Source organism: Notamacropus eugenii, chromosome 1 (genome assembly GCF_028372415.1).
Source record: "Notamacropus eugenii isolate mMacEug1 chromosome 1, mMacEug1.pri_v2, whole genome shotgun sequence".
Classification (NCBI taxonomy): domain Eukaryota; kingdom Metazoa; phylum Chordata; class Mammalia; order Diprotodontia; family Macropodidae; genus Notamacropus; species Notamacropus eugenii.
This window is the reverse complement of record NC_092872.1, coordinates 198,661,981-198,685,627: the sequence shown is the minus strand read 5'-3', so window position 1 is coordinate 198,685,627 and position 23,647 is coordinate 198,661,981. Positions and strand designations below refer to the sequence as shown.

Sequence of the window (23,647 nt, the reverse complement as noted above, 5' to 3'; positions counted from 1 at the left end):
AGTGTAAATTCATTCACTTTTTGTGTGTCTAGTCTTTAGTGCAATTGTCAGCAAAGAGAGTTTCTACTTCATTGTATCTTCAGGCATGATTGTAAAATAGACTAAAAATGGATTGACTTTCCCTCATTGACTGTGTTATGAAATGGAAAGATTGATTTAGCTAGAGAAGAATTTATTAATATTCTAACTTTCGAGACTTAATTTTATAGATAATATTAAATATTATCTATTTAGCAGTGAATTTTTGATATAAAGATGTTTCATACTCTAGCAGATAATACAGTTTATCTTATAGCTCAGAGAACTTGTTTGTTAATTTTCCAAATTTACTCTGCAAAGATTTATCACTAATTGTTTGTGTAGCTCTTTATAGCTGCAAAGCACTTGAAAGTACATAATCTCAAGAAGTAGTCAGTACCATTATTTTTATTTTTCCCATTTTACAGATGAAACAGACTTGAAGTAACTTTTCTAAGACTGTACAACTAACTCTTAAGTGGCAGAGCCAGGACTTAGCTCTAAATCCAATTTGCTTTCTACTGTTTAATTTTTGCACAAGACCTATGATTTCATTGTAGGAAACTCCCTCCTCCAATGCAAATAAGCAGTTTCTCATCATCTTCTAGTCTTAGAGAGTTGCCTGGGGCACTGAGGGCTTGTGAATTGGCCTAAACCTATCCAGTATGTGGCAGAGGCAGGACTTGAACCCATGTTTGCCTGACTCAGCCTTACTACGTACTGTCATGCTATTTTTCCACCAACTTACTATGCTGCCACCTCTAAATTAGTACCATGGAGATAAGCAGTTATTAGAGCAATTCAGATGATGTGTAAATTTTGGTTTATTTTTGCCAAATTTAATATATACTTAAGTTGAACCTTTGTCTCTAGTGAAGGTCTTTGTGCTTTTCCTCTGACTACCACATAGAGATTGTGTTCACTTTACATTACTGCATTGCTGCCTAAAGAACCATGTTGTAATTTTAGAAGTGCAAAGTCCTGTCGGACAGTAGCTATTCCAGGGGAACTCAGATGATAATCTTGCCAGTGGTAGAAAGTGGCAGGCTATCCTGAGCAGCTTTGTGTTCTTAAAAATACTTGGTGAAGCTTTCTCAAATTCCAAGGCTTCTCTTCAGCAGAAAACACCTATATTGAAGTTAGGTCTGACATCATAAAAGAAAAGCCTGAACTAGAGCATATTTTCAATGCAATTTCAAATGTGTTATCTCCTGAAGAATTAATTGGAGTAAGGAAAGTCTATTGAGGCCTTTCAAGTAGATAGAATGTTACAGACTATTTCTGAAATGTTTATCATGTGATTTAGATATGGAAAAGGCCTTAGAAAGTTGTCTAGCTCCAGCTTATTACAGATGAAGTTAAGTCCCGAAGAGAGTGTGACCTTCCCAAAGTCACTGATTAGCAGAGTTAGAATTTGGACCCAGAGTTCATGTAAATGTAATGCTGTTATCATCATTGGTGGGAGAGGGAGATGGAGGGGATAAAAGGATCTGACTGAAGTGGGAGAGAGAGAGAGAGAGAGAGAGAGAGAGAGTGTGTGTGTGTGTGTGTGTGTGTGTAACATACCAGAGTTTTAAATTTCATTTAATCTTGTCAGATACCAATGCTCTTAAGAAACATTTTGTTTGAACCATGACTTTACAATAAACTCAAGGATTTTGCCTTGTCTAGAATTTCTATATCCAATACTGCTACGAAAAAAAAGCAAAAATAAAGAAACCTCTTAGAATAGTCTTTCTTAGCCTGCTTTTGTCACTGTTGTTGTTTTCTTGGGACTTATCAACATATCTGCTGTGATTTGGTTTGCAGCTTGGCAAAAAAGCAAGACCAGTAAATGGGGCATGGTTATTTTTAATATGCGGAAAGAAGATATAAATGATTTTTGTTTCTTCTTTTACTGGCCTAACTCTTAGATGCAACTGTGAATCCCATCTGGTACTATAAATGTCAAAGAACTTATTTTTTCATTATCAGAAGGAAACAAATAATGTAGATTTTTAAAGACATTTAAAATATTACTTTCTACTTTTAAAATTCTGACTGTGACAAATTTGGCAAGGACTAAGCTAAAACTTTTAACCTTTGTGCCTTGAATATATCAGAGCTGGAGAATATTCTGACTGTGTAAGTGAAGAAACTTATTTCAAGTTCTGTACAAAGAACCCTCTATAAACTACAGGTATAATTATCATTCGCCCACATAATATATTAAGATAGATTTACTTCTCTGATTTTTATTTTCTCTAGAAAATTATTAGTGACTTATTTCCTTCTTCATAAATCCAGTGGACTTTACTTATTTTTCATTCTCCTTGACTTCTCTGTGGCAACAGATACTGTTGACTGATCCACTCCTTGAAATTCTATCGTGTTTGAAAAAAAGAAAATAGGAGAACCAAGCAAACACAAAACCCCAGAAGTCAGGTGAGAAGAGAGTTTCAAAGAGGCGTAGGTTAGCTAGCTGTTTTGTTAGAGAGGTCAAGAAAACTGAGGACCGAGAAAAGCCTCTTGAGAGATACTGCAGAGAAGCAGTCAGATAGCAGGTAAGAGGTGGGCTTAGATCCTTGAGATTTGTGCTGTAGTTCTACTTTAGAAGTTTATTACTTGTGTGAAACTCCATAGCCTTTTTCTTTATCTACTAAGACCTCATCTAATTATATTAAAGTTGATGGAGAGAGTTGTCTAATTACAGATCTAGAGCATATTCTTGTTTCTCCTTTGCTAGTATTTTTTTTTCTTTCTAGATCTCTAAATTTCTGTCTTCTACCTTCTCATCTGCACTTTCATCCAGTATTTTCAACAGTCAGGAAGACAGTATACTTGAAGAGTTTAACATGATTTGGGGACCCCTAGGAACAAAATAGAATTTTTCTTTTCAAATTACTTCTCTCCTTAGAAATCAGTTCTTAACTGTCCCAGTGGTCAGTTATCATTTGTTTAGTCTCCCAGGTTAGAAACGTTGGAGGTACAGGATCATGGTTTTAGAGCTAGAACAGACTTTGAGTTGTCAGCTAGTCTTAACTCTTTTGTGTTACAAGTGAGAAAAACTTAATCCCAGAGAAGTAAGGTGAATTGCTGAAAGTCACACAATAATTAGTAGAACTGGAATATAAACCCATTTCAGTTTATTTCAGATCCAACACTTTCCTTTACGCTTCTTCCTACTTTGCTTTACACCACTTCTCTTTCATCCTTTGTATCCAACTTGTCATTAGTACTTCACTATTTCTTCCTTTTGGAAAGTGTCCAATTTAATCTTTATTCTCAGTGCTCCCATTCCAGACCAAATTCCTAGACTTTAAAAAGCAGGAAGGGGCCTTAGAAGACATCTATTCCAACATTCGTTTTACCTTCTGTGCATGTTATTGCAATAATCTTATGGCTCTCTTACCCAGCCTCCATTATGTCTATCCTATACATTACTTTCTGGTTAATCGTCCAGAAACGTTTTTCTTAATATTCTACCTGGCTAAAGAAGCATAGTGGAGTAGTGGGAAGGGTATTGGAATCAGGAACTTGCTTACTGTGTGACCATGGTTTCTTTATCTGTTAAATGAGGTGTTTGGATTAGGTAGTTTTTAATAACCTATGAGTTTGTGTATGAATCTATACTACCCTTTTTTTTGCTTTAATAACTATAATTTGGTACTGAGTTACCTAGCCAATCTTATTTTCTTCTAGTCTTTAACACATACATTTTTATTTAGCCTAGGTGGTTCTTCTCCCTTGTATGAGATATCTGAAATGCTCAACCTGTTGGGATTTTATTTACAATTGAGAAAGCTGAGATATAGAGAAGTTGAGGTTTTTTGCTTGAGATCATAAAAGCCAACTCAGAAACCAAACACTTTTTCTAGTTCATTATTGTAGGATCAGATTTAGAGCTGGAAGGGATCATAGAAGCTTTTGAGTCCAACTCCAGCTGCCTTGGTATGTGACAGGTGAATAGATTTGATGTGGATAAGTCATCACATTTGTGACAAAGACTGTAGGATGAGCCTACTTAAATTTGGGGCCAGTATTAATTTGTTTTGAGGCTAATGTAGTTAAAATTACTAATAGGCCTTTTGTACACTTAAGGTGACACTTGTAAATTATGAACACTTTACTGTTGTCAGATTGTGTAGATCTAAAACGTTAGTAGAGGATGAAATTATGTTGTTTGGGTCATAATTTCTAGCTGCTCCATTTCTTTTTTTCCCTTTGCGTTTGCCATTTAGGAAGAAGACATGCTTTTGCAACTCTTACTTGCAGTTCCATTTCAGATTGTTTACACTTGTATGGCCATTGCCTGATGAGACATGTTGATGACAGTCAAAAGATTTCAGAGATTATGACATTAGTTTTTCATGAAATATTTAACAATGACCACTGGCTGGTTTTCAGTTGAGATTATCTAGATTGATTAGATTGGTATAAATAAATTAATGGCAATGAGTCAACTACTATAGTTAAGACTAAGTCTGAGTTATTAAAGCTTTCTATGATTTCTGAGTTTAATATTGATTTGCTCCCTGTGCTAAAGTTGCTTAGCCATTTTGAATCTTTTAAAATTTAAAGGTGATAAATTGTGAAAATCTAGGCAATTCTGAAAGATACTATATAGACCTTCACTGTTTTCCCAAATAACTTGGTTTATCAGGCAGGCCTGAACTAGTTAGCTACTAGATGAGTGGCATCCACTTATGTGTGTGTGCCTCAGACTGTTTGATATATAAACATTTAATTTGGCAATGGTTGTTGAAGTTGTGTGGGAGTCAAGAATACTTTTATTTATGTTGGAATAAATTATATTTTAATCGTTACCTAATTACTAGCAATCTGGCATTTCCAAAACCTCATAAAATAGCAAATGTGTTTTAACCAGCTCTACACACTCCCAAATTTATTCTTATAAATGCTTACTGTTTTGATCTGAATCACTTGGGTGATAAGTGTAATATCACCTGATGTTATGTTTGAAACAAACCATACTTTTCACACTGTATAAATATTTATTTAATATAAGCTCCTTGAGAGTAGGGATTATTTCATTGTTTGTATCCTCCATGTCTAGCACAGTCTCTTGTGGACATAATATTTTTTGCTGAGTAATTTAGTAAACATTTTTTATTAAGGTTCTTATCACATGGTGATATGCAACAAACAGACAAGGTATTAAACTGATTCCTTTGGCACAGTGGATATAGTGCTTAGTCTGGAGTCAGGAAGACCTGAGTTTTAGATATAGCCTCAGATACTAGCTGTGTGACCCTTGGCAAGTCACTTAACCCTGTTTGCCTCAGTTCTTCATCTATAAAATGAACTGGAAAAGGAAGTGTCAAACCATTCCAGTGTCTTTGCCAAGAAAACCCCAAAAAGGGGTCATGAAGAAGAGTTGGACACAACTGAAAAAATGACTAAACACAAAAAGCTAGACATTGATGTTTTTACCTCTTGATAAATTAGTTATTGACATTTTATCAAATTAGAGATACTAATGCAGGAAGACAAATTTGACTATCATTATTGATCATTAGAATGAGAACTCATGATTGTAATGTGCTAGTAGCATTAAAGAGACATGCAAATTTAAGGAAATGTAGGAGGGAAAGCATGGAACAGATCATTTGGGCGAAGAAGTGAAAGCAGAAGCAGAATATTATTGGAGTATTTTATAGCTCATCTGGAAATCGAGAAGAAATTCTTGAGGAGCTTGAGAAATAACTCACAAGCCTATGGTAGTGTGCTATAGTAGGGATGAGGGACTTGAGCTATCTAGACCTCTCTTGTAGCTCTCCCTGCTTGAAGTAGAACAGCTAATTTTTTTTTATTTACCTTAGTTATAACTAATATCATGAGACAAGATATTGACGAGTTAGAACAGAGGTGTCAAACATGCTCACTTCAAATCCTCACCACTGCAGCCCAAACTAGAGTAAGATGTAATTGGGAAATATTTAACAAAATAAATAAAAATGCAATAAAACATAGACGACATTGCATTTGAAAACTAAGTTACTATGTGCCCTACAGGGAGCCTTATGTATGAATTATTGCTGCCCTCCTCCCTTCTATGTTTTTTTGATCCTACTGGGCTAGAATATTAAGCCAAATTCATTAAGAAGAAATTTAATAGGGGTTAATACAAAGAATTTTTCTTGGGTTCAGGAAAATTACTTTCATGAATATAAGATAAGGGAGTTAGGGATAGAGAGCAATTGAGACTAAGGGGTGGTTTAGTAAACTTGCAAATTCACTGTGAGTCACTAGTGTGATACAGTATTCTGGAAGGCAAATGTGATCTCAGCTTACATTCAAAGAAGTGGAGTACACTCCATACATAGTGGAGTAAGGAGGTGATGGCTTCACTATATTCTGTCTTGGTCAGACTGCTTTGGGAGTATAGTATTTGCTTTGGGGTGCTACCATTTAGGAGTTAGTATCTAATCTTTGATTTGATTTAATTCAGCATACAGGTAGGACTGATGGTACAATTGGAAAAAGCATTGGCTCTGGAGTCAGGACCTATGTTGAAATCTCAACTCAGACACTACCTATGATTTTGAGTAAGACCCTAATATCTCTAGGTGTTAGTGTTTACATCCATAAAATGAAAGAGTAGGACTAAATAACTTTCTTTGAACTCAGATCCAGAAGAACTATATCCTTAAGTACTAAAAGAGCTGGCAGATGGGATTGTTGAACCAATCTCATCTTCAGTTATTCATCTTTGAAAGATAATGGAGAATTAGAGAAATATTGAGAGATTAGAGAAGTGCAAATATCCTCATTTTCATGAAAGAAAAGAATGACAATCTATAGGCTGGTAAAACTTCCAGTTCCTCTCATAACTTCATAGTCCTGTTAAAGAGAGTGTTTGTAAATATTTGGTAAAGGAGTAGTTATTAGAACTAGCACAGTTTCATCAAAAACAGGTCATGCCAGACTGAACGTGTATGTATGTATATATTTGGGATCAAGGAAATGGTTGTAGGTATAGGTCTTAGATTTTGATAAAGAATTTAAGAATGTTTTCTTGAGCACCTATAATATAGTTAGGGCTATTTGGAATTGGGTTAATATTTAGACTCAGTTGTGATGGTTGGAAGGAAGTCTCCGGTGGATTGCCCTACAAATTTGTGCTTAGACCTGTGCTGTTTAACATTTTTGTTAGTGGTTTGGATAATCAATCGAGATTCAGAAGTCAAAAAAATCTTAAGAGGCTTCAGAAAATTATCTCAGAAATCACATCTGCAACTCTGTGTTTTTGCTGAGTCTCTTCACCTTTAATTTTTAAAATAATTCTTCCATTATGTAAATTATAACCTCCTTTTTTTCTTTTAGAGAAATAGTAAACTAAAAAAACTTGACCTTTGTAGTAAGTCAAAGATTATTAAAATGTTGTGAGATTAAAATCTTACTAGAAAAGTATAAAATTCAAGACTTATTTTATGGGTGAATATATCAAGTATACAGAGTTGCATGAGCTGGGCCAACAGGTTTTAGAAAATCAGTGGTCAAGTTAAAATTAGAGAATGAGCAAATGAAATAAACTCTTAAAGTTTATTGTTACTTTAATTTTAAGTGCAGTTTGGAGACTTTGGTATATAGATCTGTTCCCAAATGGATATGTCTACTTTGGATAGTAATACCGTTCCCATCAACTAATCCATTTCTTGTAGGAAATAAACCAGGTTGCTGTGCTCTTGATACTTACCATTTTAAAATTCTGCTGCTCTGATAGCATTTTTTTTCAATGATGAATGTTGATGGTTGTGCTAACAAGACAGCTGTAAGCAGGGCAGGGGTTACCATGGAGTTTAGTTGGCATGTATAGTTCATTCACAAAGGATCACTAACAGAGCCAGAAAAGACATAGTCTAACCTCCTCGTTCTGCTGGTGAGGAAAACTGTGACCCAACCAAATTGGTTTCCTGCCTCTTAGGAAATAAAAACATTTTAAAAGTAGTTATTATCAGCAGTTAATAGCTTTTGTTAGTTGTTAAAGTTTTTCACTTTCACTTGTGCTTCCTGTTTTCATTTTTAAAAGTAACTTTGGAAGTATCCCTGAAACATAGCGGTTTTGAAATTGTGGCATATTTGTCAAGTCTAGAATGAAAAACTTACCAATATTACTGTAATGGGACTTGACTATATTGTTTCTTAGTAAATGCCTTACATTCCTCTTCAATAAGATGCTTTCATATTTAAGTTGTAGGTTTTATTATGTTTGAGAAGAAGCAGTGTCCTTTAACGTGACCAGATATTGTCTGGTTGCTTATCATGTAGATGATAAAATGGGAGGTTTTGTACATACTTAACTCAGCCCCTTAGAGTTTCATCCTGAGCATTAGCCTCTTAGCCATCTCATCTTTGGAGTGGAGCCTAATAATGACTTATTTTTTAGAACTATATGAAAGTATGAAACAATTTTCTAAAAAAGTAAGAGCTTGAAGTGAAACTGTTAAAGAAAGATTATGTGTCAACTTAATACTAATGTTAGAGTAATGTTATTCTTTCCTTATTACCTTTTTCCCTGTTCTATTAATGTTAGCCCCTGTAGGGGTTCTGAGTTAGTTGCTTTAGATAGTGTCACAAATTATCACAGGATCCTGAAAGACTGTTAGTTATCAAGACTGTGTCTTCAAATTATCCCAGACCCTTTGCCTTTAGAGTGGCAGTGAATGGATTATGAACAAGTTTGAGAATGTTTTAGTGGCATCTGAAGCTTTGGGAAAAGGAGCAAGAGAAACTGATGGTGTCAGCTGAATTTGCCCAATACTTTCATTGTGAAAGATGAACTGTTTAATTTCCAAGATCTTAATTCCTTTCAAGGCATAACAGTAGTTTCAAATCACTGAGGTTGTCTTTTGAAATGGGGTACCAGTTAGGAGTGGAGCCAAGATTAATTCATAGAGTACAAAGTGTAACAAGTGGGGAGAAGATCAGATATATTTAAAAGTATTATAATGAAATGTTTAACAATTTTAAACGCAGTAGATGAAAATGATATATATTTTTTTGTATTTTTAGTAATGAATGTTATAACTATTGAAGATTATAAGAGCACATACTGGCCAAAATTGGATGGTGCCATAGATCAGCTTTTAACTCAGAGTCCTGGTGACTATATCCCTATATCATATGAACAGATATACAGGTAAGACCATCTATTTCTTGGTTCAATTGTAATTTAAATGTGACTTAATTTTTAATGCATATATGTAGGGTATTAGGTCAATTCCACAAACCACAAATTTATTTTCAGTACTCACCCAAAGGCTTTCTTGAAGGTCTTGAATTCTACTTCAGCTGAGGTTTCATCCTTCCCTTTTTTCCTAACCCTACTTTCTTCGCAGATATCATAGTTCCTCTCTCTAGATTTGAAGCTCTTTAAAATCTTAGTGCTGCTAGTGGCTGACTATAATTTTTCTGTTATGAGGAAGTTGGTTTTTTTCCAGCCTTTAAGGGTATAAGAGCCAGGTTCTTTATTCCCAGGTTTATAGGAATAGCCATTGTGAATATTGTTCTATTTGAAATGTGTGACATGTACATCTAATTAGCCTTGCACAGTCTTAGTGCAGGTACATATTAAAAAAACATGCTGCTATGTGCCAGGCTCTGTGCTAAGAGCTGGTGAAACAGAGACAAACAACAGGAGCTTTGTAGCCCTCAAGGATCTTATATTCTGATAGGAAAGATGACACACAGGTTGAGCTGAGAAAAGGGAAGTTTGTCCGAGTGTAATAATGCTACACACAAGACGTGGAGAGAGTTTGGGCAAGAATGAAGTGAAGCAGGCTAGCATCCTTCCTCAAATGGTGGTACTGATAGGGAGACACTGATGAGGAGGGGAAAGGACTCCAGAAGTGAAGTTCCTCTGGGTGGCGGTGTGTTGGACAAGGACAAAGAGTAGGAGTCCAGGGTGACTCTGGGTGAAAGTCGATTAGGCAGTAAACATTAATTGAGCACCTACTGTGTGCATGTGCTGAATTTTGCAGATACAAAAAAGGGGAAAAGACAGTCTCTGCCCTCAGGGAGCTCCCCATGAAGCCAAGTATTATAATTTGAATTTAATCACCTGCCAAGAATCTCAGTTCAATTGTGCTAGTCCAACACTAGCTACTCTCCAACATAACTTTGCTTCCAAACTCCTCTGTCAGTTCAACTTTAGAATCACCTTCTTATGTAGCTGACAAGGATAGTGGTCTGAAACTTTTCTCTTTTGGTCTATGTTCCTACTAATTACTTTCTGATTATATTCATTTCCCAAAGATTTGTTGTCTTTTACAAATATTATTTATCTTCTTCAGTTCATGAGACCCAGGCTAGGTCCCTTTTAATGTCTTTTATGTTCAATTCTCATGTGAAAGTAGGGAAGATTGTAATTCCTCATAGGAGTACCTAGCATAGTTGATATCAAGGCACTTTCCTAGCACATTATGCAGTCAGCTCCTAGTAGCTTCTAAGATTCTGGATGACTTGAGACAGAAAGGTTGCCTTATAGCCGTAGCTCATGTTGTATGATAAATTTAATTTAAAAACAAGATGGGTGATAAATTTGATAGGTACTTTTCACTTAGCAACTGCTTTACAGATATTAAAGAAAAGTAGTATCTAGTTTGTCTGGAAATCAGTCCCCTTCGGCCACCCCTCCCACCCCATTCAACCATCTAGAACGTTGCTAAGAACATAGGTATGAGTAAAAAAAGAACTCACAAACATAGCTTCCACAAGCTCATTCAGTTAAACAGATATTTACTAAGTAACAGTTTGCTATTTTTAAAGCAGTACAAAGATGAAAATCCAACATAGCCCCTTCCAACGAGGAACTTATATTAAGAAGTATATGACACGAACACATTAATAAACATACAAGTGCAGGACAGGCATATGCAGAACAGCATAAGAAATGCAAGTGGAGGGGCTCATTTATAGTTGAGGGATCAGGGAAAACTTCATGGTGGAGTGTGTGTCTGAGCCGGTCTTTACAGGGATGGAAGGATTTCAGCAACTGAAAATGAGGCATTTTAGGCATAGGGTGAAGCACACGTACAGATGAACTGGGGAATGGTGCATAATCCAATTTGATGCCTAGACTGTATAAAGGGATAGAGTGTGAAATAAGACCATAAATAGATTGGGTTCAAGTTATGGAGGGCTTTAAATTTCAGGCTGAGAAGTTTTGTTTTGATTGGCAATGGGGAACTCCCTAAAGGCTTTTGAGCTGAGGACTGAGGTGATCAGATTACTTTGTCAGGCAGTGGAGGATGGATTAGAGAAGTGAGTGGTGAGAGGAAAGGGAATGAAAAATTTACTCCATTTTCCTAAGATAATAAATAAGACCCTATATTAGGTTGAAGGCAGCTAAAGTAAAAGGAAAGAAATAACTGGGATAACGCTTGGTGAGGTTGAATTGAAAGTATTTGCCAACTGATTTTATGTAGGGTATTAAGAAGAGAAGGGGCAGATGATTCTGAGTTTTTAACCTTGCTTAGAATAATACTGTCATTATTAGGAAACTATAGAAATTGGGGTGGCCAGGCATTCAGTTTTGGAATAATGCAGTACTAGAAATTATGATTATGTATTTTTATGCCTATGAAAAGTTTGCTCTAGTTCTGTTGACCCTTCTCAACCATACTTGTTAAAGCTGCATATGGCCTGGTTTCCTGACTTTTTACAGTTGAGAAGCAGTAAATTAGAATGATGGGGTAATGAGGGTCATGGACAATAGGTATGGCTAGCAACTGTGATAAACTGACAGAAAAACTACAAAAAGACACAATTATTAATGTATAATAGTCATGAATTCAAATCCTGCCTTAGAAGCTTACTAGCTGTGTGACCCTGGGCAAGTCACTTAACCCCCGTTTTACCTCATTTCTTCGTTTGTAAAGTGAACTGGACAAAGAAATAGCAAACCATTCCAGTGTCTTTGCCAGGAAAACCCCAAATGGGGTCACCAAGAGTGGGACGTGACTGAAAGCCTCTTCTGTGCCGAACATTGCCTTCTCATGAACAGCTATACGTTTAATTTGTAAAGTCTAACTTTATAAGCTGCATGTTGGTTAAAGTGGTCTTTGGGGGGGAATGGATAATTAATTTTGGAGCAGTGATTCCTAGCATTTGTAATTACTTGTTTGAACTAAAGTGTATTTTTTCTTTGGAAACAAACATTTTAAGATCATGCTGTGTTCCAAGAGTTTGTAACTTAGAGGATTGCTATTATAATGGTTAAAATCCTCTACTGATCACAGATGCTGTTCTGGTACTCTTGAAAGGAGAAAGTAATCTCTTAGTGATAGTCAGAGATTTAGATTCCCTTGGAGTGCCTCTTCTTCCACCCCCCAATTTGGTTGTGCGCAATAGCCAACATTTTTACAAGTGTTAATATAACCTTAGATTTAGAAACATTTTGGGTATAAAGGTTGCTTGAGGGCAAAAGGCAAAAACCTATTAGGGGTCAATTTTTTAAGGTTTCAATTAATTTTCTTTTGGCTACAGTTAATTTGCATAGTTGCTTTAAGTTGCTGCAAGTGCCTCACTGTTAAAGTAGTTGTTTTGGTTTTTTTGCAGCTGTGTGTATAAATGTGTATGCCAGCAGCACTCCGAACAGATGTATAGTGATCTGATTAAAAAGATAACTAACCACTTAGAGAGAGTCTCAAAGGAGCTGCAGGTAAGGAATTGCCTCATCTTTTTTTCTTCCCTAACCTGTTGGAAATGGTATAGCATGCATTGTATAGCTTTAGGGAAGTATTCATGTAACAGTTCACTTGTACTTGTAATTCAGTGTAATTATCAAGGCTTTCAAAGTTTATTAAACCATATTAATTCTTAGTGTGAGTATGTGCTGTGAACTATAAATTGTGATGGTTTTTGTATTGAGTCTTTTCCTTTTCCTTTTGTGCCCCTCCTCCCCATAGTCCAAGTGTGTAATAAGACCTTAAATGATAGCATTTATTACTGTCTTTTTTTATTTAAAACAAAACCAAATCTAGGCAGCTAGGTGATAAAATTGATAGAGGGCTTGACCTAGATGTAGGAATACCTAAGTTTAAATCTAACCTCAGATACTTACTTAACCGTGTGCCCCAGGACAAAACACTTCATCTCTGCTTCTGTTTCCAGTAACACTTATCTCCCAGAGTTTTGGGAGGATCAAATGAGGTATTTACAAATCTTAAAGTTCTGTATAAATAGTTAGCTATTATTTTTAGCTAAAATTCCATACTTTATATTTAAGTTGTTTCCTCCTTTCAAGGAAAACAAATCAACAGAGTCCTAGTTTGGAAAATGTATTCTACACCTCTAGGGCAGCTAGGTGGCACAGTGGGTAGTGTCAGGCTGGAAGTCAGGAAGACTCATCATCTTGTGTTCAAATCTGGCCTCAGACAGTAGCTATGTGATCCTGGGCAATTCAAGCAACTTTCTGTTTATATTGGTTTCCTCATCTGAAAAATGAGGAATTTGTCCTACGGTTCTTCTAAGGTCCTTTCCAGCTCTAAAATCTATGATGCTACCATTTGTTTCCACTTCTTTGCTACAATCACAGTATTGTTACAACTCTTTTTTGTACACATGGTCCTTTATTTCCTTGGGGTATATGCTTAGTAGTGATAGTATGGGGTCAGAAGACTGACTACATTTCAGTGATTTCTTGGGTATGGTTCCAAATTGCTTTCCAGAATTGTTACCAGTTGGAAGTTTCACCAACAGTATGAGTTAGGCCTGACTTCCAAAGCTCTTCCAACATTTGGAGTTCTCTTTTTTTGTTCTCTTTGCCAGTCTGATGTTTATGTGGCAAAACCTTTGTTTTAAAATTTGAATTACCCTAGTGATTTGGAGCATTTTTATGTGGTTATTAATAGTTTACATTTTCACATTTGAAAATCTGGCTATTACATCCATTTTCCACTTATCCAATTGGGCATTTGTTATATTTATATATTTCTCTCAATTCCCTTTGTATCTTGCATTATCATACCTTTATCAGATATTTGTTGCAAAGATATTTTCTAGTTTACTTTCCTTCTAATTCCAATTGCATTAATTTTTTATGAAAGCCTTTTAATTTTATGAATACGGCGAAGTAAAATTGGCCATTTTATCTTTTGTGATCACCTCTAATTCCCTTCTCCAATTTTTTGTAATATGGACTTTTAGGTCATGTCTCCATTTGGAGTTTATTGTGATATATGGCAGCTTGGTGGTGCAGTGTGATTAGAGGTGACATGGTAGTGCAGTAGATAGAATCCTGGGCTTGGAATCGGGAAGATCATGTCTGTCCTCAGACACTTAATAGGTGGTTAGTGACTCTGGGCAAGTCTTTTAGCCTCTTTCTGCCTCAGTTTCTTTATTTGTAAAATGGGAATAATAGTATCACCTACCTCCCAGGGTTGTTATGAGGATCAACACAGAGCTTTACACCTAGTAGATGCTTAATAAATTCATCTTCCCTTCCTATGTCTCCCACCCCATCCTTCATGGCATTTTGAAAAAATTTAAGAAGTTCTGACTTGCCTTCTAGCTTTCAATATTTCCTGTATTTGGAAACAGTGAAAAACTTTACTCAAATGAAATAGGCTTTTTATTGATAAGCATGTATATACAACATCTCAGAGAGTAAGCTGGAGAAGGTACTTTACTGTGAGGAGTCCATCCAAACTCTGACATTATTTTACTGCTACCACAGTGAAGTTTTGAGTGTTAAAGAATCAGGTACTATTTTTTTCCAGTGCTAGTTGCACTGTAGTATAGTAATTTAGCTTTCAGAAAAGTCAGTTGTCCAGTAGTTTACTGCTGCATAACAATATTTAAACTTTGAAGGCTGGTGAGGAAGCAGTTCAGCACTTGAAGAGGAGTCAGTATACTGGAGCAGAAGTGTTATGTTGCATTTTTTTACATCAAAAAATCACACACAGGTGTGTGTGGTTGTGTACCAAGGTAGGACATGGCCAGTAGGAGGAGGTAGCTTACCCCAGGATTCTACAGGGTTTCTGCATTGTTGAAGGACTGTTCATTTTCTAGGGATCTGGGAGAGCTCACCTTCTGGGGAGCTCGTGGTGTGTATGTGGGGGGAGGGGGATGTTTGTATGTGGTGTTGAGTATCCTGTGACGATATTATTAACACCCTCTAAATTTCCCTTCCTAGCAAAACATGATCCACCCATTCTTGTTATGGCTCTGATTGGACCATTTCCATTCTCCTGATATCTCTAGGGACTTTATTTTTTAGGGAGGAGATAGCCTTACAGTTCTGTTATTCTTTATATTTACTCACCCAAATAGCCATTGTGGTCTTTAGTTACTTTTATATTAACTATAGAAGTGTATTTTTTTCTACAGCTTATTTAATATATTTTTCTCTTAGTTGTTTTGTACTATTTCTTACTTGATTGATGGAAATTCTGTTTATAACAGCTCTAAACTTAATTTTAATAAGAATGTTGGCTTTTATGTCTAGATACTTACCTTTTTCTTTTATTATAGTACCTATTTTTTACCCTTCTATAAACTCAATAAATTTGGTTCCTAGGAGAAATTTCTTAATATAATGGTCAAAATTACTAACCTTCTCAGTGTCAATGAAATTTTTAAAGAACGATAATATGCTTCTATGCTTCTTTGTGTAAAAAGTTGTAGTTGAAAACTGCTAGACAGAAAAGTAGTTGGACTTGCTTTCTTACAAAGTTTATTTGTAGAAAAGTAAAATTTCCTGCTTTATGGTTGTTTGTCACAGTAGGTGAATGCACACATATTTTGTTATGCCAGCTGTTGAATTTGAAATTTGCTAAATTCACTTTCAGACTACAGTGTGTCTCTGTGAATAGGTTTTAATATGTGTGTGTGTTTATCTATTTTATAAAGGCTTATTTTAAAAAGTTCTTACAGTTAGATGGCACTATAGTACCATATAGTCAAACTCCTCTGAGTGGTACCCTTTTGGAAGGATACATGTTCAAAAGGCTTTCTTTTCTTGCAAAGATTTTAGATTATAAATATCTCAGAATAACTTATTTGTGCTCTGTTCTTTAAATCAATGTAAGGACTTGATGGTTACTTATTCAGTAAACATTTGTTAAGACACTGATTATTTTTAGAATTATCATGTTCATTTTTACATTTTCCAAATTATTCACTTTGAAAATTCAATTTTAGATTATTTTCCATAAAGTTGAAAATTCTATAGCTAATGTTATTTTGGCTAGTATAGTCATATATGGAGTATTTGACCAGAAGTAAGGAGACTTGGGTTCTAATCCTGGCCTTTCCACTACTTGACTGTGTGACCCTTAATGCAAGATATTTATTTTATGGATCTCAGTTTTTGCCTCAGTAAAATGAGGTGGAGTTAACTAACCTTTAAGGTGCATTTTGGCTCTTAAAAATTCTACGCTTGAGTATTTAGTTAAGGAATGATCTTAATAGATTCACATTTATATAGTGCTTTCAGTTTTACAAAACACTTTGCTCACAATAAATTTGTGAGGTAGGTAGACCAAGTCGCAAACGAGAAAACTGACTCAGAGAGGTTCATCTGTTTTTGAAGCATCAAACAATAAGAGTTCAAACCCAGATATCATGATCTCACATTGAGCACTTTTTTGCTGTACTATAAGTTGACCTTTGAGTGATTAGTTTTGTATATTTACTAACCTTTCAGTTCTTTAAAAACTTAGACAGTTTGTTAATCAATATTATATGAAAGACCTTAAGGCAGTCTTTGTCTTCATTCTAGTGTCTATGTGTTCGTCTTCCCCTTCTCTCTATCTCTTCCCTGTCTCTGTTCCTCTCAGTTTATGTCTCTGTGGATGTTCTTTCCTGTCTCCACTCTCTTCCTCCTTTCCATGTTTATGAGAGCATATCAGGAGCTTTTTGTGGGGGGGAGGAAAAAGAAAGAAACCTTATTTTTGTAGTGAATTATTTGTAGCTCTGTTTCTTTGCTTTCAACCTTCTTATTCCAATATGAGTAAGAGGGTGAGATAAGAATTGCCATTGGATCTACAGTGTATCACCCCCTATCTGTGTCATCTAGAGCAGCACTTGGGCATTTTGGCATATAGGCTACATGAACTTTCTCATTCTTGCTCCCTAAAAATATTTTGTTGGAGAAAACTGAACATTGAAACATTAAGTGACATAGTCTTGAAATAGCACTCTTAAGATATTACCAGTTTTCCCAAGAATACGTTTCACATTTTCATTTTATAGACTTCTGCTAAACTACCACTTATGTATTCCATAACGTTATAATAAACAAGAACCTTTCTTTTTGTAAACTGAGAAATTGGAGTGAATAAGGAAAACTTTGCCATTCTTGTCCTGGGGAGGGTCATAACACACTGAAACTTTGTAAAAGATTTTAAAATCTGTTATCTGTTTAACTATTGAAGCTACTGCAAAGCCTAAATAAATAAGCAGTTGAAGTTAATTTTCAAGGTATATTGACTCACAGGCTCCTTGCTAGAATTTTTAAGATAGCATAATTATGTTTCTTGTTTATAACATTTCTTCATAAGTATCAAGTAAAATAAATAATTGTTGAATAGAACTTTTCAAAATCTTCCTTTTGCCAAAACTTAAAGCAGCTGTCTTAAGAAAATACTCAATTTGCTTGAGAAATCTATTTTATTGTGGCTATAGGAGACATTAGAGTAGGAATATCCATGATGGAGGTTTGTAAGAATTTCATATTCAGATTGGGAGTAATGAGTAAAAATGAAAAATATGATGTATTATTTATGAGTGTGCCTATTTACATCATCTTTGTTGCTTTGCTGTCAAAGATCTATTCCCTAGTCAGTGTTTCCATGTAGAAAATTTATTTTAAATTCACCCCAAACATAGCAAGCTGATGGTGATATGGCTGGTATTTGCAATCTAAATTAAAGTTAGAATAACTAAGCTATAAAACTACTGTTTAGGAAAATGAAACAAGGGCTTTTATTTTTTTGTTAATATATATATATTTTTAGAATATTTTCCACATTTATTGTGATCCATTTTCTAGTCTTGAAAATGTACAGTAATACCATATTAACATACAAGTGATAATTAAAAAGTATGCTTTCATATTTTTCAATGTATATTAATGTTTTATTAATATTCATAATGGTGAATCTGGAGTCATGGAGAAAAGGTGGAATTATGTTAATTGTACTGTTTAAGAAGGCAGTAAAGCATATATCTTAGATTTTTCCTTAAAATCAGTTTACATTAAACAAATTTTTGTGATAAAAGATAAAACTTTAGTTAGCTAGAAAATACAGTTATGTACATATGCTCTGTAGAAATTTCTTCCCCTCTTTGGTTGTATATGTACGCATAATATAAGATGTGTGGGCTAACAGTTGACCTCCTTTCTGAGGCTGATGTATCATTAAGTCTTTGCTGTTTGAGGACATGGATATATTTTCTTCTATAAAAGCAACTGTGGTGGCTTCAGACTCCGTAGAGTTCTTAATGTAGTGGGCTTGAGGGCATTTTCCTCTTGAGATAGCCTTTTAAAATTGAAGTAAAACAACCTAAAAATCTTGACTTCTTTTGTGGTATATGGTTGAAAAGTTTGGCAGCTGAACAGTTTTTTTCCCTCCACGTTGGAGAAATTATAGTAAACAAATTAATGGCTGCATTAGTGACATTTTAAATTAGACTTTGGTGAAAAGAGCAACACTTTTTCCCATATCATTCTAGTATTTTGCTATACTGTAATAATTCAGATTGTTGTTTGGCTTACACTTTATTACACAGTATTAGCTCTTGTATAGTAGATCATTGTTTTATTTCTCCTAATATTACATGTCTCAAGTGTTGTTATAGAATGTGTCCCTTGTTGCAAACAAGTTTTTGTAACCTGCTGCTGCCTGCCTACCATCAAGAAGTGTCATAAAAATTATGGTAGCTGTATCTGACTGGAAGAGGAGTGGTTGTCAGTAATTTCGTGAGAATGAGATAACAACTGGTATACAACTAGATAGAATGGTATAGTGGAACCCTCATGACATTAAAGGAAAAATGCTTCCAGTGAATTGGACAGATTCTCCTTGGAGAAGTTAAAGGAAAATAACAGAAAAAATTATAGCATATGTAAAGGCATAAAGGAGTTGTGAGGTCTCCATCCATCGGAGAAGGTGGCGTGGATGCCGTACCTACTGATAAGTCTCTGACATGTGACCTTTTGTATTATATAATCCTTTGAAATCATTTAGTTAACCAGAATATGGAATTTGATCCATTTATAATTATAATTAACAGCATTTAAGTAGCACCTATTATATGCTAGGTATAGGGTTAAACAAATATTATCCCATGATCCTTACAGCAACCTTAGCTGGTAGGTGCTTTTATTATCCCCATTTTACGGTTAAAGAAACTGATAGAAAGGTTAATAACTGACTTGCACAGTCATACAGCTCGTCATTTTCTGAGGACTTCTTTGAACTCAAATCTTCCTGCCTCCAAGTCTAATGCTTTATCCACCTGGCTGCCTTTTATATTTAATAATTGTTGTTTATATTCAGATTTGCATCAGTGCTTTTAGTATGGACAGTTATGAAAGTATCTACTTATGTGACAGTTGATGATCCTTTGGGAACTTTGGTGTTCTTTGAATCCCAGCTTTGCTGTTCACTGCCTGTGTGACGCTAGGCAAGTCACTTCAATTTCCTCTTTTGAGGAAGTTGTATTCAGTGACTTAAGATCCTTTCTAACCCCAGGTCTGTAATGCTGACTTGCTTATGTTGTTTTAGTCAGAGATAGCCATTTCATGAACTGCCTTTATTATAATGTGATTTCTTTTGAATGGTACCTCCTTAATTGCCTGCTTCATCTGCCTTCCTGGCTGCTGGAACAAATTGTTCTCATCTGCCCATTCCACCAGAGGAAGTCTTCACATGCTTGGGGTAGACACCTCCCTAACTCAAAAATGGGTTTGAGGCCCCTTGGTTATTCTCAACCTGGTTTGGCCCATCTGCTAAAATGGTTACCGAGGTGTGGCCACTGTGCATGCTGCAGCTTTTGAAGCCACAGGTGAGAGTTAGGTGGAACAGATGGACACCAAAGTTGGAATGAACCCTGAAAAGGGCTCAGCACCCATCACACAAAAGGTACTGGTCCTCCCTGAACACAAATAGGCTGATCCTTCACCTGGAAGATGGTCATCTACCTGAGGGTTAGTGTGGTTTCAGAAAGGGCCGAGGAACAGTTGATATGATGTATGCTGCCTGACAACTCCAGGAGAAATGCCAGGAGCAGAACAGAGGTCTGTATACAACATTTGTAGATTTGACCAAAGTCTTACTATTAATCAATGAGGGCTTATGGAAAATTATGTCAAAATTTGGTTGCCCAGAGAAGTTCATTAATATTGTATGTCAATTTCATGATGCCATGTTTGCCCATGTTCTGAATAATGGACAATGCTCTTGTGGCTTCCCAGTCACCAGTGGAGTGAAATAGGGCTGTGTGCTTACTCCCAATGCTTTTTACATGATATTTTCAGCCATGTTGTCAAATGCTTTCAGTGAGGATGAACACGGCATGAAGATCAGCTATGGCACTGATGATAAATTCTTCAATTTGGAAAGGCTGCAAGCCAAGATCAAAGGGGATGGAGTGTTGGTGCATGATTTTCTGTTTGCAGATGATTGTACACTCTGTGTAGCCTTTGAAGCTGAGATGCAACAAAGTGTGGATCAGTTCTCTGCTGCCTGTGCTGATTTTGGCCTGATAATTAACACCAAGAAAGCACAGGTGCTCCATCAACCACCACCCATAGATTACAACAGTGGAGAAGTTTTGAATGCTGTGGATAAATTCACTTATTGGTAGTGTACTTTTGAGGGACATACGCTTTGACAATGAGGTTGACATACACGTTGCCAGAGCTAGTTCAGTGTTTGGGAGGCTCCAAAGAAAATTTTGGGAGAGAAGAGGCATTAGACTGACTACCAAACTGAAGGTCTACAGAGCCATTGTGCTGACCTCATTGTTGTATGCCTGTGAAACATGGACAGTCTACCAGTGCCATGCCAGGAAACTGAATTGCTTCCATTTGAACTGTCTTAGGAAGATTCTGAGGATCACCTGGCAGGATAAGGTACCAGACACTGAAGTCCTTGCTCGAGCTGAGCTGCCAGGTATTCAAACTATGCTTCGGAGAGAGCAACTCTCATGGGCTGGCCATGTTGTTTGAATGCAAAATGATTATTTTATGGAGAACTTGCATGGGGCAGGTGATCACATGGTGGCCAAAAGGAAAGGTACAAAGACACTCTCAAAGTCTCTCTTTCAGGAACTTTGAATTTGACTGTGCCACATGGGAGACACTGGCACAGGACCCCCTCAGCGTGGTGTGCCCACATCAGAAAGGGTGCTGTGCTCTATGAGCACAGCAGAATTGAGACAGTAGGATGCACAAATTTGGAGTATCCAACACAAATATTCACACGGACTGTCTGTGCCCAACCTGTGGTAGAGCATTCCAAGCTGGTATTGGTCTGATCGGTCACAGTCAGACACACGGAAATTTCACTTTATCACAGTGTTGTCATTTTGGTCCTCTTCGAAGACAAAGGACAACAACCAATCGACTAACCAACCGATCTCCTTAATATACTATTTATATCTTTTTTGTTTGCCCTGTGTTACTGATTTTTATTTTGTATTAGAGGTGACTTCTGGTGAGGACCTCCTAATTCTTCTGTTGAAGGTTGAAGACTTTCTGATAGATTAATCATTTGCATACAAATTTCTCCTATGTCTTTTTCAGTCTTGTACTTAGTACGTTGGAGTTAGAAGGCCTGGCTTCTACCTCCATCTCTATTACTGCTAGTTTTCCTTTCACACTTGAAATTCCAACCACATTGTTCTATTTGTTGTCTTCTGAGTACATCCCTACTAGTCTTCCTATCTCTTTACCTTCCTGCTTCTGTGTTTTTCTTCACACCATTTCCTGTTGTTAGGACCCTATCTCTCTAAACTGCCTGTGAACATCTTATTTACCCTTCAAGACTTGTTTCATGTGTCACTTACTCCATGAAATTTTCCCTCAATATCTCTAATATTTACTGAGAACACTTAGGTTATGCTACCTTTAATGCATTTGCCAGACTTCAATTAGATAATTAAATAACATATTAGATAATGTACTTTTTAACCACATTTATTTGAATATATGACTCCCTACTAATTTATAAACTCCCTGAGGGCAAGGACTATGTTTTATCCTTAGGTTTCTCATGTAACAAATTATATGTAGATATAAGTAAGTACTTAAATGTATGTGAGTTTTATGTTAAAGGAGACCTCATAGTTTTAATTAGCTAGGTTATTCTTGAAATATTAACCAAGTTGAAAATTTTGAACTATTGAATGCAAACAAATTAGATAGCCCTCTACTTTTAAAAATGGTTTAGATATTCAGGTTGAATTCCAGAGTTTTAAAAATATAGCAACTTCAATTTAAATCTATTAATAAAAGAGTATCTGTTCTGCAAGAAGTAGCCAATAATAAGAAAGTCTTGTTGGTTGGCTTTTGTTAATCATTTTTAGCTTCTCTGCCATTGTCTCATCAAGCCTAGAAGAGACAGTTATGTTTATTAGTGTTTTGTTCAGATTTGCTACAGTAGTTCTCTGAAAATTTTGTAGGTTTTTGCTTGTAATGTAAAATGCGCAGTCAAAATACTGTATTAGTTTTGTAAGTTTATAGAAGGGTCCTGAAACTCCTTTTCACATGAAGACAGGTGTGTGTTTGAATGACTCCTTATTTGTTATACAGGATCGTAGACCAGTGAAAGACCTGGAGACAAGATCTGGTCCAGCTCTTTTTAAATAAGAATATGGATGGTGTAATTCAATTTTTAGTTTTCAGATGTGGTCTTAGGGATGATAGTGACATTATAATTGATTTCAAAATAATATATTAGGAAGTAAATATATGAATTGGATCTGTGATTTTTATTAGTATGGAAAACTCTCTATCAGAGTGGGTTAGCAACTGCTCTTCATCCTTTTTTCTAAGAGAGTGGCCTAGAGCACTGAGAGGTTTAATGACTTGGCCAGGGTCACACAGCCAGTATGTGTCAAAAAATAGAACTCTAGTTCAGTTTTATCTCCCTGCCACCATTCCCTGCCCCTGCCCCTCCCCCATTGAAAAACCAAGAAAACAAGACCTCTTAAAATATGTGTAGTCAAGAAAAAACAAATTCCTGCTTTAACTATGCCCCAAAATGATGCCTCAATCTGTACTGAATCCTCGAAGTAGATAGCATGTTTCATCATGAGTTTTTTAGAGTTTTGGTTCCTTGTGTTGATCAGAGTTCCTAAACCTTGTAGAGTTACTTGTCTTTACAGTATGTCCTTATTGCTTAAATTATTTTCCTGCTCATATTACTATATTAGTTTATACAAATTTTCCAGGTTTCTTTTAAACCATCCCCTTCATCATTTCTTACAGCAGAGTAGTGTTCCATCACATTCATATGTCATTAACTTATTGAGCCATTCCCCATTTGATGGGCACATTCTCAGTTTTTAGTTCTTTGCCACCATGAAAAGAGCTGCAGTGAAAATTTTTGTATATTAGAAACCTTTCCAAAATAATCAAGGGTGAAGGAAGAAGGAAAGTCTCTTATGACCATTA

The 23,647-nt window shown here is 35.8% G+C and overlaps 1 protein-coding gene across 3 annotated transcripts in view; it reads left to right on the top strand.

The window, feature by feature from the left end:
- Nucleotides 1-23,647, top strand: part of CACUL1 (CDK2 associated cullin domain 1) — a 75,261-nt gene that overhangs the window by 2,504 nt on the left and 49,110 nt on the right. For all 3 annotated transcript variants that reach the window (XM_072623880.1, XM_072623876.1, XM_072623872.1), the window contains exons 2-3: nucleotides 9,034-9,160; nucleotides 12,580-12,682. In XM_072623880.1, the coding sequence (XP_072479981.1) occupies nucleotides 9,034-9,160; nucleotides 12,580-12,682 (230 nt within the window). The remainder of the gene's footprint in view (nucleotides 1-9,033; nucleotides 9,161-12,579; nucleotides 12,683-23,647) is intronic.